At 46.7% G+C, this 17,174-nt stretch overlaps 2 protein-coding genes across 2 annotated transcripts in view; both read right to left on the bottom strand.

Moving 5' to 3' along the window:
* The window catches only part of VAC14 (Vac14 homolog (S. cerevisiae)), a 171,456-nt gene extending 159,955 nt beyond the window's left edge, over nucleotides 1-11,501 (bottom strand). The window contains 4 exon segments of the mRNA XM_015416443.1: nucleotides 2,295-2,357; nucleotides 4,753-4,920; nucleotides 9,050-9,200; nucleotides 11,255-11,501. Of these exon segments, the coding sequence (XP_015271929.1) occupies nucleotides 2,295-2,357; nucleotides 4,753-4,920; nucleotides 9,050-9,200; nucleotides 11,255-11,358 (486 nt within the window). The 5' untranslated portion in view covers nucleotides 11,359-11,501.
* A 4,824-nt stretch (nucleotides 11,502-16,325) lies between these two features.
* LOC107114842 (hydrocephalus-inducing protein homolog) overlaps nucleotides 16,326-17,174 on the bottom strand; it is a gene marked incomplete at its 5' end in the record, with an annotated part of 73,100 nt that continues 72,251 nt past the window's right edge. Inside the window, one exon of the mRNA XM_015416441.1 lies at nucleotides 16,326-16,814. Within this exon, the coding sequence (XP_015271927.1) occupies nucleotides 16,326-16,814 (489 nt within the window). The remainder of the gene's footprint in view (nucleotides 16,815-17,174) is intronic.

Genomic DNA, 17,174 nt, shown 5'->3' with positions numbered 1-17,174 from the left:
TATGACAACCCTTCAAGTCCTTGGAGATGGTTATCATATCGCCTCTCAGTCATCTCCTCTCCATGCTAAACATATCCAGCTTCTTCAACCTTTCCTCATAGGACTTGATGTCTAGACCCCCCACCATCTTTGTTGCCGTCCTCTGGACACGTTCCAGCTTGTCTATATCCTTCTTAAATTGTGGTGCCCAAAACTGAACACAATACTCTAGGTGAGGTCTCACCAGAGCATAATAAAATGGTATCATCACTTCGCATGATACACACCATACTTCTGTTGATACAGCCCAAAATCGCATTTGCCTTTTTAGCAACCGCATCACACTGCTGACTCATGTTCAGTCTGACCTTCTGGGGCAACAGAAAACAACTCCATACCATCCTCTGTATGACAGCCCTTCAAGTACTTGGAGATGGTTATCATATCACCTCTCAGTCATCTCCTCTCCATACTAAACATATCCAGCTTCTTCAACCTTTCCTCATAGGACTTGATGTCTAGACCTCTCACCATCTTTGTTGCCGTCCTCTGGACACGTTCCAGCTTGTCTATATCCTTCTTAAATTGTGGTGCCCAAAACTGAACACAATACTCTAGGTGAGGTCTCACCAGAGCATAGTAAAGTGGTATCATCACTTCGCATGATCTGGACACCATACTTCTGTTGATACAGCCCAAAATCGCATTTGCCTTTTTAGCAACCGCATCACACTGCTGACTCATGTTCAGTGTATGGGCGACTAAGACCCCTAGATCCTTTTCACACATACTGCTGCCAAGACAAGTCTCCCCCAATCTATAAGTATGCATTTGATTTTTCCTACCTAAATGCAGAACTTTACATTTATCCCCAATAAAATTCATTTTATTTGTTTTAGCCCAGTTTTCCAGGCTGTCAAGATCATCCTGTATCCTGACTCTGTCTTCTACCGTATTTGCTACCCCTCCCAATTTAGTATCATCTGCAAATTTAATACGCATTCCCTCTATCCCTTCATCCAAATCACTGATAAAGATGTTGAACAAAACAGGTCCCAGAACAAAACAGTTTTGCCTCTTCTTTGCACAGTTTGCACACAATGGTGCAGTGGTTAAGTGTGCGGACCCTAATCTGGGAGAACCGGGTTTGATTCCCCACTCCTCCACTTGCACCTGCTGATGTGACCTTGGGTCAGTCACAAGCTCTGGCACAGCTGTCCTTGAAAAAGAGCAGTCTCTGTCAAGAGTTCTCTCAGCCCCACCCACCTCACAGGGTGTCTGTTGTGGGGAGGGGAAGGGAAAGGAGTTTGTAAACCGCTCTGAGACTCCTAGTGAAGGGCGGGGTATAAATCCAATCTCTTCTTCTCTTCTTCTTTTATATAAACATTATTAACGTCTCTAAAAGTGCAGCATCAGACAAGATGAAGAGCACTTTTCCTGGGCTCTTAAATAAGATAGATATTGATTCAGACAGAACAGATTTTTAGATGATTATGGACAGTAAGTAACATCTGACTATTCTAAGAACTATTTGTTTGTGAGAGCCATTAAAGGGCCTTGATTAAATTAGCTATGAATTGATCCAACAGCTGTTTGGGATTTTTTCTTTGTTTCATTTGGTATTTTTGATAAATAAAAGTAGATGAAAGTTGTGTCACATGTTGTCTTGTTAGGGTCTAGAAGGCATTTGAAAAACTGCCGATTTGTAGCATTAACCATTACCCATAGTCAATTCAACGGCATAAGCAGCTTGTGTCCATCTAGCCATTTGCTGCAGAGATGGCGCTTTCTTCCTTCACACAGAGCAGCAGCCAAAGCCTCCAGAAAGAGCCCTTCATTGTTTATTAACTCCTGCTGGCTCCAGTTGAGATTTCTTTCCTCCTCTGTCACAGGGCGATTTTGCCCCAGAAGGAGGACAGAGAAAACCAAGAGACAATCAACGTTGCCCTCTGAACTTTACATTGCAACACCATGCACTTTGGACTGAAGAATCATTCCAGAGACCTATCCCTAGCCTTCCAAGTTCCGTGAAAAGCAGGTTGCTTACCAGTAACTGGTGATCTTCGAGTGGTCATCTGTGCATTCACACCCATGGGATCTAGTGCGCACACGCTGGATCGATCGGTGCTGTAGCAAGCTCTTTTAACAGATTTTCACACCCAGTCCCGCGGGCATGCGCAGGAACCCCACTGCGCATGCCCAGAGGGGTGGGCGCAGACATCCCGCCAGTTCCTACAAACCGCCGCAAATCAACCCCTATTTTGGTTTGCCATTGCCCCATCACAGTCAGCTATAGTCTGGAAGAAGAGAGGTACCTTCAGAAGCCGGTCCAAGAGCTCAGAGCCACTTTTCACGTTAGGATCCGGATCTGCAGCAAGCTGGGACAGAAAAAAGCCACAAAGCAACCAGGAAAATAAGATGGTTTGACTTAGCCAATTATTGAGTTCCTATACCAGGGTCTACACCACGGGTGTCAAACCCATTTGTAATGAGGGCCAGATCTGACATAAATGAGACCTTGCTGGGCTGGGCCATATGTGTCATAAAATGTAATGCCAGATATTGGGGATATAAACTTTATAAAGGACACAGATAAACACAATTAAAGATTTTTTAAACTTTAAATAAAACCTGCTTAAAATACTAGCACTCTTGCAATATTTTGTCTATTTAACAGTGTCTGATAACTGACACCTCTTGCTCTGAATTATTGCACCCAAATGTCTGTGCTGTAGCAATCTTGAGTATGCTGTTCAGGTGTGTATCTGTAAGCTGCAAACCTTGCAGGAGAGGCTTGCCTATCTATCTCTCCTGTGCAATTGAGAGGCTGGTAAAGCAAGCTGTGATGTAGCAGCATCAGAACTGGAAAAGGAAGCAGCAAACAACCAGGGCCTTGTGGGCTGGACTGCAGCCCTCCAAGGGTCTGATCCGGCTCCTGGGCCACATGTTTGACACCCCTGGTCTACATATTTTGGCTTGGGAAGAAACAAATTGACCATAAAACCTCAATTACATTAAAAGCCTCTTACTAGAAATAACCTGGTTTAAAAAAGAAGTCTGAATGTAGCCTGTCCAAGCATGCTAAATGCTTGCAATCATGACTTCTTAAAACTGAGTCACACCCAATAAAGTACCACTGGAAAAGCTGTTTTTTAAATCAGAATCGAACAATTGTGGAAAAAATGATCTGTCTACTGAGCATGACAACTATTCATCACTTTGGCCTTCTTACTGACTCAGGAGATGAGAATGCGGGATATATCATCCTGTGTCTCAGCATAGCCATGGGCCGGGTCCATATGGAAACAGCCAGCATGGTCAGACTAGAACTTGGGTAGATATGGTTCAAAATCCCACTCGACTATAAACCTGAAAGCATGGACCAGGCACCATCCCCTTAGCCTAGCTTACCCAACAGGGTTGTTGTGAAGATAAAATGGAAGAGAGCCACGTATGCTACCCTGAGGTTTCTTGAAAACTGACGGGATGAGAATCTCACAAAATAAAAAAATATGCCTGCCAGCTACCTGCAAAGTGTTCAATTCCCAAACTACGGAGATTTATTATTGTCGGTCATACAGCATGGACTATGCTATAGCATGGATACGTATAACATGGTTAGTGTGGCAAGCTTCTTCAAAAAGGCATGCATTTCAAAATGGGGGAACCTCACCTGATTTCAATCATTTACTTAAATACAACATTTTTGGGGAACTGAAAATATATTTAAATCAATCCAACCTTGGCTGCTGTCATCCTTCGCCTTGTATCTAACACTATGCTGAGCCGCAGAGAATTTGGAAGCAGTAAGAGCCTCTCACCTCTTCCCAAAGCCTCTGAAGTTCAGGTCAAGGTCAGAGACAACGAGGGACATTTTCCTGAAGAGATTCTCATGGAAATCTTTACTACTATGCATGGAGGCAGGGTCACTACCTACCTTCCATCTCTGCCTTATCTGCCTGCTGCTTTGGTCCCACTCTTAGCAGGTCCAGAAAAAGTGAGTAGGGAGAGTGATCCCCACAAATAAACAATACCAAGAGCTGTTATATTTTTGATTTGTATAGGTAAGACCTTGAGATTAGGAAGAGGGATAATAAATACAAGTTGCACTATATTGTTAAAGCCAAAGCTAATTCTGTGTTAAGCTAGTTTATGTGATATTTAATTGAAGTCCAGTTGCTGTATTGTATTGAAACGATAAACATTTAAATAAATAAAAAAGTGAGTAGGGCTGGCCACAACTGGTGGCAGTCACTGCAAACTGGACAGCACAAGCGCATCATGCGCACTATTGAGGCTTCTTCTGCTAACAACAGGTCTATAGCAAGTGAGGCTGGGATGGGCACCCTGACCTCCCTTGCAGGAGGAGGCTGCAGCTGCTTTCCCAAAAGAACCCAAGCTGGATTTCTCACAACAGCAACCAGCATTACAACAGGGGCCTTTAATTTGGGAGGATCTCTTGGCTTCTTATTATTGTATGGCACTGTGTGTACAATAGCCAGGAAATCCTGACATTGTCTGTTAGCCGGCAGTTCTACCTCTCAGCGTTATGCACCACTAGGTGGTGAGTTAGACTTGTTTTTAAGGCAAGAGATGTTTCAGAGGTGGTTTTGCCACTGTCTGTCTCTGTATCCCAACCCTGGGATTCCTTGCAGGTCACCCTTCCAAGTACTAGCCAAGGCCGAACCTCTGAGATCTGACGGGATCAGGCTAGCCTGGACTACCCATGTCAGGGCACTCTCTGGGCTTGTCGGTCCAAAGAAACCTTGTTACCTTGCTTAAGCCATCAAACAGCACATTGAAGTGGGGGAGGACAGAGCCCCTGGCCACCTTCACAATGTTGTACAGAGCCTCACAGGCGTAATATCGCAAGCGGCTGTCAGAGTCATTGAAGCAGGTCAGCACCGGCTCAATCAGCTCCTTCAAGTATAGCCCAGAGTCCTGGCAAACAAACCAGAGGGAAAAGTAACGGAAGGTGCTTTAATGGTGTCAAAATAGGAAAGGGTCAGTAAATGCATAAAGGTAGCTTGGAACTGAAATGGAACAACTAGCCCTGCAAAGGGCACCCCACACTGACTTGAACCCAAGACATCCCTGGCCGAGGTTGGAACGCCTACACCGAGAACCCCTGGGGACTGACACTGGGGCCGACCCAGACTTGTTGAGCCATTTGGGAAAGGTTAAGGGGCACCATCACGAAACCTGGGGGCAGGGCGATCTCAGAACATTTGCAGTGGAGGGCAAGGCTGGATGTTCGTTTTGTTGTTCAGTTTCAAAGGAATGGGGAGAGCACCCTCCCTGCTCAGCCACAGGGAGAAGCCTCCAAAGCCCCAGGGGCATAGGGAAACCTGAGACTGCAGCCAAATCAAAGATGCATGGCTGTGATGTGTCTTGCCAGGATGAGCTCAGCACTTTGCTAGTCAGTTATCAGGTAGGGAGTGACCCAAGTCCCTGTTTTTCTTCTCCTTCTCCATTTAAGACCCTTTGAAATCCCGCCCCCTCCAGAAGCCAGTGGCAGCAGGAAACACAGAGCCGGGTGTCACGATGCTCCTGGGCACCTCACTGGGCCTGCTAAATCAGGCAGAGTCATATTACTGCTGCCAGGCTCTGGCACTACTACCAAGAATTTATCTGCCATGTAGAGCTCCTCCTGTCCCGTAAGAACCTCCATTCCTTCCTTCCTGATCTGGCTCCTGAGGGAAATGAACTAAAATAAAGGTGCTCCTCACTAGGAGGATCACAAGTGAATTAAGTCTGACTGAGTCTGTGGCAACAGCAACAAATTTGCTATGGAAGACAGAATAGGTCTCTATGGTTCCAGGTATCGCCCATATTTAGAAAACTGTTTCCCATACCAAAAAATACAGCCCAGAGACATTTCTGAACATGTCCAAAGCATCAAATAAAAGTTTTCAGCACTCTCTCGTGGTTTTATAATCCATTTACGACAATTTTGGGGTCCCTACAGAATGACTGCAGGCAGTGAAGTTCCTCCTTTAATATTTGTAGGGTCACCTATCGATGAAGCGCCTCCATCTGAGAGCCACCCAGCCTAAAAGACACAACCAGATTCTCTTACTACTATTTTCCATGTGAGAAAGCAAAAATCTGCCCTGTCACTCTGAAGCCTAATTAGTATCTGGTGGTGATAATTTTTTTAAAAAAATCATTTCCAAGTACTGAATTTAGGGTCAGACTCTTTTCAGGGCGAGTCACTGGCAAACTTAGATTGTCATCACAGCGGGGAAGTAAGTCAGCTCCACCCCGGAAGAAGGGGGGACCAGTTCAGTAGCAAAGCAGATGCTTGGGACAGAGACCCCAGATCCATCCTTCTGGCATCTCCAGTTAAAATGAGGATAGGACACAGGGCAGGGAAAGACCTTGAAGAGCTCCTGTTGCGCAGAGCAGGTGGGCAAAGAGTTGGATTCAGCATCTTAAAATGCGCACACATGATCGAGTCAAGGAAAGCCTCTCAAACACCTTGGTGCTTTCAAATGCTATTGACACTGACTGTGAGGATTTCGTGGGCACCCAACCGTCTCATTTAAACTAGGGCGGCATGCATGCAATGTTCACAGGCGATGGCACTTCCCATGTGTGCTGTAGCAAGAGCCCAGGCTAGATAAGATAGAAACTGGCATGGATAAAGCCCTTCTGTCTTTACAACATTGACAAGATGCAACTCTTTCACGCCCAAATATGCAAGTGCAGGCTGTGATGTTAAGAGGCACAGCCATGTAACTTTCAGAACCAGTTTCTTTCAAAAGCTCTGACTTGCAACCTCCCCCAGCTGCAGTTTAAACTCTCCTATGATTAAAAGGCGTATACTGGACAGAGACATACCCTTGTGCGTGGGGCTCAAAGGAAGAAGCCCATACAGCTACAGCAATTTACCTTTATGAAGCTCTCACAGTAACCACCCGCACCACTCATTTTTGTGACTCGGCATCAGATTGCACTGTTAATATGCTACCTGTTAATTAGGGCCAAACAAGACAACAAGGTTTGGCCAGAGTAGGGTTCGGGGTTCTCCCAACCAGACTCCAATCAAGTTGTATCCAAAAGTTACATGAAGGAAATAAAGTTCCCAAGCATGTTGGGACCTTATTCAGCTCTGAACCGTGATTTGGGGGGAGGTGCTTCAGCCTTCCCCTGCACCATTTCCCTGAGCCAAAACAGCCCTGGAGGTTATTTTCCCATTGTGGAGCTGCACATATACTGAATACTGCACATGCACCCTACAAGGCAATGCATATTTAGTGTGCAGCAGTAAATTTGGATATGCATTTTAAAATGATGACCGCAATTCCAACATGTAATAGCAAAACAGCGATTTCAATGGGAATAAAGGTACTGGTTTTATTTTTTGAAAAGCACAAAATATCCTTACCACTGTTTTAAACCCAAGATTAATTTATTTGTGTTTAGAATATTATTACTATATTTCCCCACAAAAAACCCATGCAGCCTTAGAAAGAGCCTACAGCCATAACTGACAATGATTAAATATGTGTCAATGCTCACGGCATCCACTCAACACATTCAACCACACCATAACTTCAATGCAGAAAACCCTCATCAGCAATCAAACATGTATAGTATGTACCATTCCTGAAATGTTTTCTGGAACCCAACAGTCTTCCACCTTCTCCTGAAAGCTTTCAAACATGGTGTCCCCCATTACGGATTGTTCTGCATAGTCAGAGCCACGACTGAGACGCCATTTCCTCAACATGGAGGGTCAAACAGGAGGTAGCTTCCCTACTGCCCCCCGGCCACATTTATTCTTGAGGTCAAGGAAGGACTGGTGCATGGCAACAGCCAGGCAAGTCAAGAATAAGATTGCCCTTTCTACTTTTTATCTGAGCAGAGCTCCATCCGCAGAAGAGAAATAAATGAGACATCTCATCCCCTGTAGACAGTACCAAAAAAAGAGGGCTCATGCTGCAGTATGGAAGTTCTGTGAGGAAAGCAGATTAAAGGGAAATGCTCCCAGGCAGGTTAATTTAATTTAGCTGGATGACATCTAGCCAGCCCTCCATGCCCAATAGCAGCCAGACAGATGCTCGTGGAAGCTCACGAGAACAGCCTGGAAAGTGAAGCCTTTCCCTGCTAATCCAAGGCATCTGGTACATGTAGGCTATTTTGGTTAATGACTACTAATATGCTTCACAAATTAATGCAACCCCCTTTTAAAGCCCCCTAAGCTAGTTAGGTAACTAAAATAAACGTACTGGTAATGAATTACATCACCCATTGTTCAATGCTGCAATTAGGTTTATTCAAAGGCTTGGATCCTATGAACCATCAGCAGAAGGTGCTAGTGGTCCAGGAGCTTCCCTACTGCCCCTTGCAGTGTTTACTCTCAAGGTCAAGAAGGGGCTGGTGTATGCCAACAACCATGCAGGTCAGGAATAAGATTGCCCTTTCTGCTTTTTATTTGAGTAGCGCTTCATCCACAGAAGAAAGAGAAAGGAAATAATTCATTCCCTTCCCCATTCCCGAATGGGAATGAATCCCTTGAGCCCAGAAATGAACTTTCCAGGGTCAGAAAGGGCTTAGGGGACAGGAAGGAAAACCCCTCGTGACACTTATGCTTGACAATTGCAGGATCCAATCCAGTGTCCCCTGCAGTGAATGGGGAACCAAGATATATACTCATCGTTGGGTTTCCTGACCCAATTCAGTGAGAGAAGTGACTGTGGGTTCCAAACCTCACACTGTCCATTAGTGCTGAGGATAAATGTGGAAACTTGTTTTTCACATAAGCTTTTCCATTCTCTGTGGTGCTCCTGATAAGTATCTTGAAGAATGTCATGGGCACAATAAGCCCTCTTCCAGCCTGCTTCCTTTATCCTTAAGCTGTAGACAAAGTGGGCATTAATAGAAACCAGTCCCCTTTCTCACTTAGTTATAATGAACTTCCCCAGGGTGACAGAGGCATTAATAGAAACCAGTCCCCTTTCTCAGTTATAATGAACTTCCCCAGGGTGACAGGACATAGACCCCCACCATCACAGCCACAAAAGGCTTAGTCTTTATCTGTGAGGGAACTGAATTCAGAACCTACCTTCCCAAGAGCAATGGAGCAGGCTGCCAAACCAATAAGACCCCCTTTCCGGCTATGTGGGTGCTGGGAAAGTGCAAACTCCTGGGACAAAATCTGAATGACGTGCTTGATCTGAGCTGTGCTGTTCTGAGACACGAATTCACGCACCAGCCTAGGAACCAAAGAGAGAGGTATTTTCAGCACCACGCTATGTGTCTCACTTCACCTGGAGCTGACACATAATTCTTAAGACTTAATCAATAATGCAATACCCCCACAACACAGTGCAAAGCGTATGCACAAAGAATTCTGTAAGGGCACAGGAGCCACCTTCTGCCAAAAGAGATAAATGGTCTGGCTTACTAGCTGTTACATAGTCTGACAGCAGCTCTTCCAGTTCTCAGGCAGAACTTGCAACCTGAGACCCTGCAAGTGGAGATGTCAGGGACTGACCTTGAGACCTTCTGTAGTTGAAAGATATGCTGGATCAGCCAAATCCCAGGATCCATCTCTTTAAGCTTCAATCTTAGTTGGAAAAATGAATATGGTAAAGCAGAAGGCAGTCAACCATTCCTTCAGCAGCAGCTTCCTCACCAGACTGGCTGCTTATAGATCTAGCAAGTTTGGGAGCCCCATGAAAAATAACAGGGATATAAATTGCTAGGAAAGCCTCTGTTTGTATCTATTATGGCCTTGAGTTGACTAATACCCCCATCTCCCTCTTTTCCTTTCCATTAGTTGACTCCCTTTAACCTACCCAGAGAACCAAAATGATGCAGTGGCTCAAGTGTTACGCTCAGACTCTGGAGACCCAGATTCGGGTCTGCACTCAGCTAGGAAATTCACTGCACTCTCTCAGCCTCACTTACATGACAGTGTTGCTGTGAGGGGACAGCAGAATCACGTACATTGCCCAGAGCCCCTTGAAGGAAAGGGGGAGGGATTAAAAAATGTACTAAATAAATAAGCCATACCATTCTGTACCACTTGGAGCCCCCTCAGGATGTTTGAGGTAAGAGGCTATTTCTCTTGCTCTGGATTACTTCACAAGGTTATCATTTTCTGCAATCTTAGGGAGGCCACCAAGGATGCACAGACAACGCCCCAACCCCATTTTTCCCACAATCAGCATAAGTCATTTGCTTTGCACTTTGCGTGCAGCCTCAATCCTTGTAATCTCCTGTTGGGTCATAGATGAAATGAACCATCTTCTGCCTGAGAGTCCTGCCAGATAGAACCAACCATACTGACTTTGGCAGACCAACAGCCTGAATCAGTAGAATGCAACACTGTAAGATCCCTAGACAGCACGGTGTAGTGGTTAGACTCTAGAGTACCACACTAGAACCTTGAAGAACCCAATTCAAAACCCCACTTTCCCATAGAAGCTTGCTGGGTGGCCTTGGGCTGATCATATACAGTTTGGTGTAGTAGTTAAGAATGGCGGGCTCTAATACGGAGAACCGGGTTTGCTTTCCCACTCCACCGCATGCAGCCAGCTACGTTACCTTGGATCAGTCACAGTTCTCTCAGAGCTGTTCTCTCAAGAGCAGTTCTCTCACAGCTCTCTCGGCCCCAACTACCTCACAGAGTGGGGGGAGGGAGATTGTAAGCCGCTCTGAGACTCCCAGTGAAGGGTGGGGTATACATCCAACTCTTCTTCCTATTCCTAGCCTAGCCTACTTCACAAGGAATTACACAAACCACTGCAGCTCCCCAATGGGGAGACAAGGGGTATAAATTAACACGGGTGAAGTCAAAGTCAAGGCTATTCCCTGCAGCAGAACCAAGCGCAGGGGAGGTGATCGAGTGGGCTGCACCACAAAAAGAGTTAGAACAACACTCTTCCCCCAAGTCCCGCCGCCTTAATAATTCCCAGGCGGAGAGGGAAAGCGGGATCACACGCAAAGAGCTGGACTAGAACTACTCATTCTGACGAGCTGATGTTTTCACTTACTGACCCGGAGTTTTCAAAGGCACGAAAACCTTAAGAAACGTGACCCGCCACCTACTTCCTGGATTAGACTCCAGCTCATTCAAACGCCTCGTCCCGTTGCCTGTCTAGACCAGGCCTAAGTCAGCCAAACACGCCAAGAATGCGAGGAGGCGGCGGGCGGGGGGGCCCCGGGAAAAGGAGCGATAGGCACGGGGGCCTTCCGCCACCCCACTTCCCCCGGGCGCTCCGTACCACGGGGGTGCCCCCGCCTCCCACCCTCCCGGGCTCACTTCTCGATCTCGAGCGCCGCCACTTTCCTCTTCTCGTAGAGCTTGTCGTTCAGGGCCCGCACGATGCCCGGCGTGAGGGGCGCGAAGTCCTTCTCGGGGTTCATCTCGCTGCCGGGGAGAGGGGGAGCCGGGGCGCTCGCGGGACTTCTTCTTCCCCCGCGCGTTGGTGGGGCGTGAGGCGACCTGCCGGCTGCTGTAGCGGAGGAGGCGGTGCTCAAGCCGACGCCATCTTCAATGCGGGCACGGGGGAGCTTGCCCGTTTGCCGCCCACTTCCGCCATCGGCGCAGCCCCATTGGGCGAGGGAGGCGATGGCCCCGCCCTCGGCCGGCTTCGGACTTCCGCGCTCACCAGAATCACAACAGCTGGCAACAACTTCAGTCTGGGCGGGGTGTTCCGTGCCTGTGCAGAGGCAGGGGTTTTTTTTGCTTTGCAGAGGGAATTTTGCTTGACGGTACTGGGATTTTCTCCGCTTTGAGGAAGGGCTTCAGGCGCGGTCTCCGCTCCCCCCTTAGCCGGAAGTGTAGCCTAGCTGTGGAAATTCCTGGAGGCTTGGGGCAAAGCCTAGGGAGGAGGGAGTTCGGGGAGGAAGCTCAGTAGGGATGTAATACAATCTTCCGAAGTTGCCGTTTCCTAAAGAGAAACTGCAGTTGCAATTCTGGGATAGGTTTGCCAGACTCCATGGGACACCTGGAGATATCCCACTATTACAGCGGTGGCCAAACTTGCTTAATGTAAGAGCCACATAGAATAAACATCAGATGTTTGAGAGCCACAAGACGTGGACAAATATTACGCGTTTTTACTGGGGAGTATGCAAATTAGAAAATGATAACAAAAGCAGTCAAAGCAGGTATTGATAATGATATTTATTTGTCCAATGATATTTGTTTGCGAATGATATTTAGCTTCCCCAGCCGCCCTGCCGGGAGCCACACAGTGTGTGAAAGAGCCGTATGCCTCTCCCAAGTCACAGTTTGGCCACCCCTGCACTATTACAATTAATCTCCAGATGATCGAGATCAGTTCCCCTGAAGAAAATGGCTGCTTTGGAGGGTGGACTCTATTGGCATTATACCCTGCTGAGGTCCTTCCCCTCTCCAGACTCCACCCCCAAAATCTCCAGCTATTTCCCAACTCTGAGCTGGCAACCCTATTCTGGTAGATGCAGGATTGTCAGTTGGCCAGGAGAAAAAGGACCGCGCCTGAATGCATGGAAATGGGCGGTTGAAGCTCTTCCTGATGCGGAGGTAAAAGTCATCTGGGATTTACTGTAAATACAACTGATAGCAAAGAGACAGCTAGAGGAACTGAAAGTTGGCAACCCCAGGGAGATCTCCAGGCAGCTCCTGGAAGCTGGCAACCCCACAATGCAGCCCTCTCTGCTGGGATGGGTGCCGTTTAGCCAAAGCCAGCACATCTTTTCATCTCACCTGAAGGCTACATTCTGGTATGGAAGTCGAATGGCAGGCTAGATGCTATCATGCCCAGCTCTGGTTATCACTGCTTCCACAAACAACTCCCCTTTCTTAACAAGAAACCACACAGACTAAAACATTAAATAGGGGCATTTTTTAAGACTAACAATATTTATTCCTGCATAAGCTTCTCTGAGTTAGAGCTCACTTCCTTAGATGCTTGCAGTGTGTTAGGTAAATGTATTCACGTTCAAAGCTGCAGACAACAGAAGGAGTGTGTGTGACAGGTAACAAAGAAAGACCAGTTTAAAAATATCCACTCAAAAGAGTGATTGGGTATTGTTTTCAACTGCCCTCTTTGCAACACCTTCCCTCTTATCTCTCCCTCTCACACTGATCCCACCAAATGTTTGCCTAATGGACACACACTTCAGTGCATCTGAGGAAGTGAGCTCTGACTTGCAAAGGTTATGTTGGAATGAATATTAATTTTCAGTGTGACACTGGACTCCTGCTGCAACAGACTGACAAGGCTACCCTACTGGAATTGTTCATATAGACTATAAGCATCACACCCTCTTTCCCCCTCCATAGCACCGTATTTCCTCTTGCTTTCAACAAGCACCCCATTCCGTTTCTTTCATTCTTATTCCTTCCCTGCCGAACAAGTGTCTTGTCCCATCTTCTTTCTTATTCACCCCCACACACAGATATATAAGCATCCCACATCCTTCCCCCCCACCCCAAACTGCACTTTAAAGTTTTCTTCTGTATTCATTTTAAACAACTTGCTTTCTTTTGCAAATTTAGCTGCTGGGACTACTTTTTTAGGGACAAGAACAACATATGCAGGGGGACTCTTTAACCCTTTCCTCCTTTCTTGAAAGAAGTCACCTTACACTGCTTTTTATCCTACTAGGAAAAACTTAATAGGTACCCACAGGGCTATTTTTGGGCAGGAACGCACAGGAACGGAGTTCCGGCTGGCTCCCAAGTTGGCCACGCCCAGCAGGAACTCATTAGCATAATAGGCCACACCCAACAGCAGAAACTCATTAGGGTTGGCTACATTAGGGGTGTGTGGCCTAACATGCAAAGGAGTTCCTGCTACAAAAAAAGGCCCTGTGTTTTGACAACAAACAAGATAAACAGAATAACAAGCAAAAGGTGAGTGTGGCTGGATGACCACACGTCTGGTAACATGGGGGTGTGGCCTAATGTGCTAATGAGCTGTGCTGTCTGGGGTGTGGCCCAATATGCTAATGAGTTCCTGCTGTTGGGTGTGGCCTATTATGCTAATGAGTTCCTGCTGGGCTTTTTCTACAAAAAGAGCCCTGGCGTACCCATAACTTGTTTTCTTTTCATGGAGGCATGATCTGGGCTCTGATGGCAGCCTCCCGCCCTATATATGTGCCCACTGTTCCTTGTTGCTGTAATACTCTTTTCTGGCCCCGGTCACACAGGCCGGATATTGCGGGGGTAGGCGTGGCTAATTGCCCCGGCGCACCACGGGTCCTTCCCTCGGCACCAGCGGGTAAACAAGGGACCGGAGGGGAATGCCGCGCGACGGCGCAATCACACCACGGGCGTCTGGAGGCAGCCCGTGGCAAACGTTTACTAGTACCTTGGAGGTACTAGTTTTTTAACGCGCATTGTCGGCGGTAAGCCACGGGTGCGCTCCAAGATGCTCCACTTCCCAGATGTTGGGGTGTGATCGCGCCCAGATAATCCGCCCACCATCCGTGCCTCTCCCGCAGCAACTTTGCTGTGTGACCAGGGCCTATGTCTATTCTACTTTACCGTTGTTTTAAATTAATGTGAGTTGGTTGTGTGGAAATGCTGCCAGATGCTGCTACTCTGTACAAACTGTTAAGCAGCTCAAGGTCCGGATAAAATACTCCCACAGGCTGAATTTGATTTATCCAGCTGCATTCTGTAGGGAAGATGCTATAACAGAGACCCTTCATGGTTTGGTCTGCAGCCAGCCAAAGGCTGTGTTGACTTACAGGCTGGTTATACTTGGCTTGTGGGAACCAAGATGCTGGAATGGACTGTGTTGCATATAACTGCAAAGAACACCTGGTAGGGCTTAGGATGCTGAGAGTGGCCCAGTTGATCCTGCTGGCTGCGCTTTTGGTCTCAGCTATGGATTTGGTCCAGGAGCAGCTACTGTTCTGGCATAAAAGAGCACTTTGGGGAGACAGGGTGGGATCTGTGCAAGGCCCTGGTCCACCCCCTTTAATTAGGGGTAGACCCTTTCACCTCAAGGTTTTAAAACTGTACTGGATACAGGGACTCTCCTGGGGGCATGTACTCTCAAGCTTCTCTCTGCAGCCATAAGTCCCAACAATGTGTATTCTTTTTTGGTCTTTCGGGTTTTTTTTTAAAGCTGATATTCTTTGGGCACCAGATTGTGTTCCCTAGTATTAGAGTGTGCATTTCCACACCTGGCCTGCTAAAACACACACCAGAAAGGAAGAAACTTAGGACAGTAACAGAGACAGAGTGATTCCATTTGACCAGTGAAGGGTAAAGGACCATCTCCTCCCATACTATCCAGCCCTTCTGTTAAAATGTCCTCTCAGGCCCTGCTCTCTGTGTCCCTGCCGTCAAAGATGAGGCAGTTGGTGACTAGGGACAGGGCATTTTCTGTGGCGGCACCAACTTTAAAACGCCCTCCCCCCTTAAGGCTCGGCTGCAACCTACTTTGCTTGCTTTTTGGTGTCAGGCGTATGTTTTTACCTAGGTCTTTACTTAGAGGTTTTATCTTACCATCTTTTTAATGGTCAGCTCTGTTTTATGAATAGTTTTTATGCCGCTCATGACTAATGGCTTGTATTTATGCCATGGTTTTTAGTTGTAAGCTGCTTCAAGTAACACTCTGAAAAGGCGGCATAAAATAAATATAACAGACAAAATGACTGGAAATTTTGTCTCTCCTCTGGATGTGATTGATTTGACTACTAGTTCTATACCATCACAGAAGCTGATGATCTTCTTAACCTGTTCTGTCATCTGTCTCAGGTAATTTTATACACAAAAATGCCCCTTGGCAGGGGTTTTATACAACTGCAATCTATGAACCTTTTGATGCCAAGCTTGGGAAGATACCTGCTTCTTGGGCCTGATTTTCCCTCAAACAGGTTCTAGAATCCTGCTCAAGTGCTCGTCCTGACAAACTTTCCAACAACTCCATTTTATTTAATAAGTTTATTCCAAAATAAAATCTTATGTAACAAATGAGCCTTCCCAAAAGGAATGAGAAACTCTTTCAGATCCTGGACTTCAAGGGGGTCATCTTGCACATTTCCAGGCAACATTCTGGGCTGTAACTTCCGTAACTCATTCAGGAGTTACACCTTGTGTTGAAAGAAACTTTAAGACAGGAAGAATGCTCCTAGAATAGTGCATGCTGTCTTCCTGTACATGCGTTCTGGTGAGGCTCTTACCTGTGCAAGGCCTGCAGAATACACCCTGCAGCCTTCCCACTTGTCCTGGGGGCATTTATCCATACAGGGCTTTTTTGCTCTTGGAATATACAGCTGGAAGCACAGGAAGCAACCCATGGGGAAGCTGGACAGTAGGAATCAGAGGCCTGTCCTTCCTCGATGGCAATGCTTGAACAAGCGGGGCCACTCTGTGAGTCTCTATGTGCTCATTTCTCAGGCATGATACCCTTTAGATAGTAAACCCAGGAGATACCTGAGCCCACCCCAGTCACACGTGGGCAAGAGACAACCAACTTGCTGGTGACGGGGGCTTTGGTGCCACTAGGATGCCCATCAAAAGAGACTAGAATTGTGGCAGATTTCTTGGAACGAATGTTTTCCGGGGCCTTAACAGTGAAGGCAGGGTTCTCCACAGCATAGGTGAAGGACATGGGCTGCAAGAATACATTCTTGAAGATGATGGTTGTGCTGGACCCACTTTTGATCTGAAAAGGCCCCTGAGGCTTTGGGGGAACTGACGTGCCAAAGAGAGGGATTACGTAGTCTCCCCCTGTGGTGGAGGAGAGGACAAGCGTTCCCCTTGTTTCTCCCAGTTGGCAAGGTTCAAAGGTCACCTCCACGTGGACTTCTGTGCCTGTTTGAGATCCTGCAGCTGCATTGATGACTTTGTCTGCATGGAAATCAGGGCTGTCAATCTGAAGAGAGAGAACGTGACAGGGTTACTGTGTCAGTAACACAAAATAAGCAAACCCAACAACTATCACCTTCTTAATCATGTATCTAGAAATGACCGGCATATTACATGGGTTGCTGCCAAATTTATCTCAGCAGCTCTAAAAGTTGTGCTAATTTGACTAGTTAGTATTTGTAGTAATTATTGCGTAGCTCCATCCTTTCCTTGATTGATACCGGCACTGGTTTGTAGTTATTCCATCCAGTTTTAGATCACTTTTTTAGCATCTATACAATTCACAAAATTGAAGGTCAAAGAAGACGGGGATGGCAAAGGATGAGATGGTTAGACAGTGTCATAGATGCAACGAACATGAAATTGA

This window comes from Gekko japonicus, unplaced genomic scaffold, assembly GCF_001447785.1.
Source record: "Gekko japonicus isolate JY-2015 unplaced genomic scaffold, Gekko_japonicus_V1.1 scaffold1955, whole genome shotgun sequence".
NCBI lineage: Eukaryota > Metazoa > Chordata > Lepidosauria > Squamata > Gekkonidae > Gekko > Gekko japonicus.
This window is presented reverse-complemented; position numbering and strand designations above follow the sequence as displayed.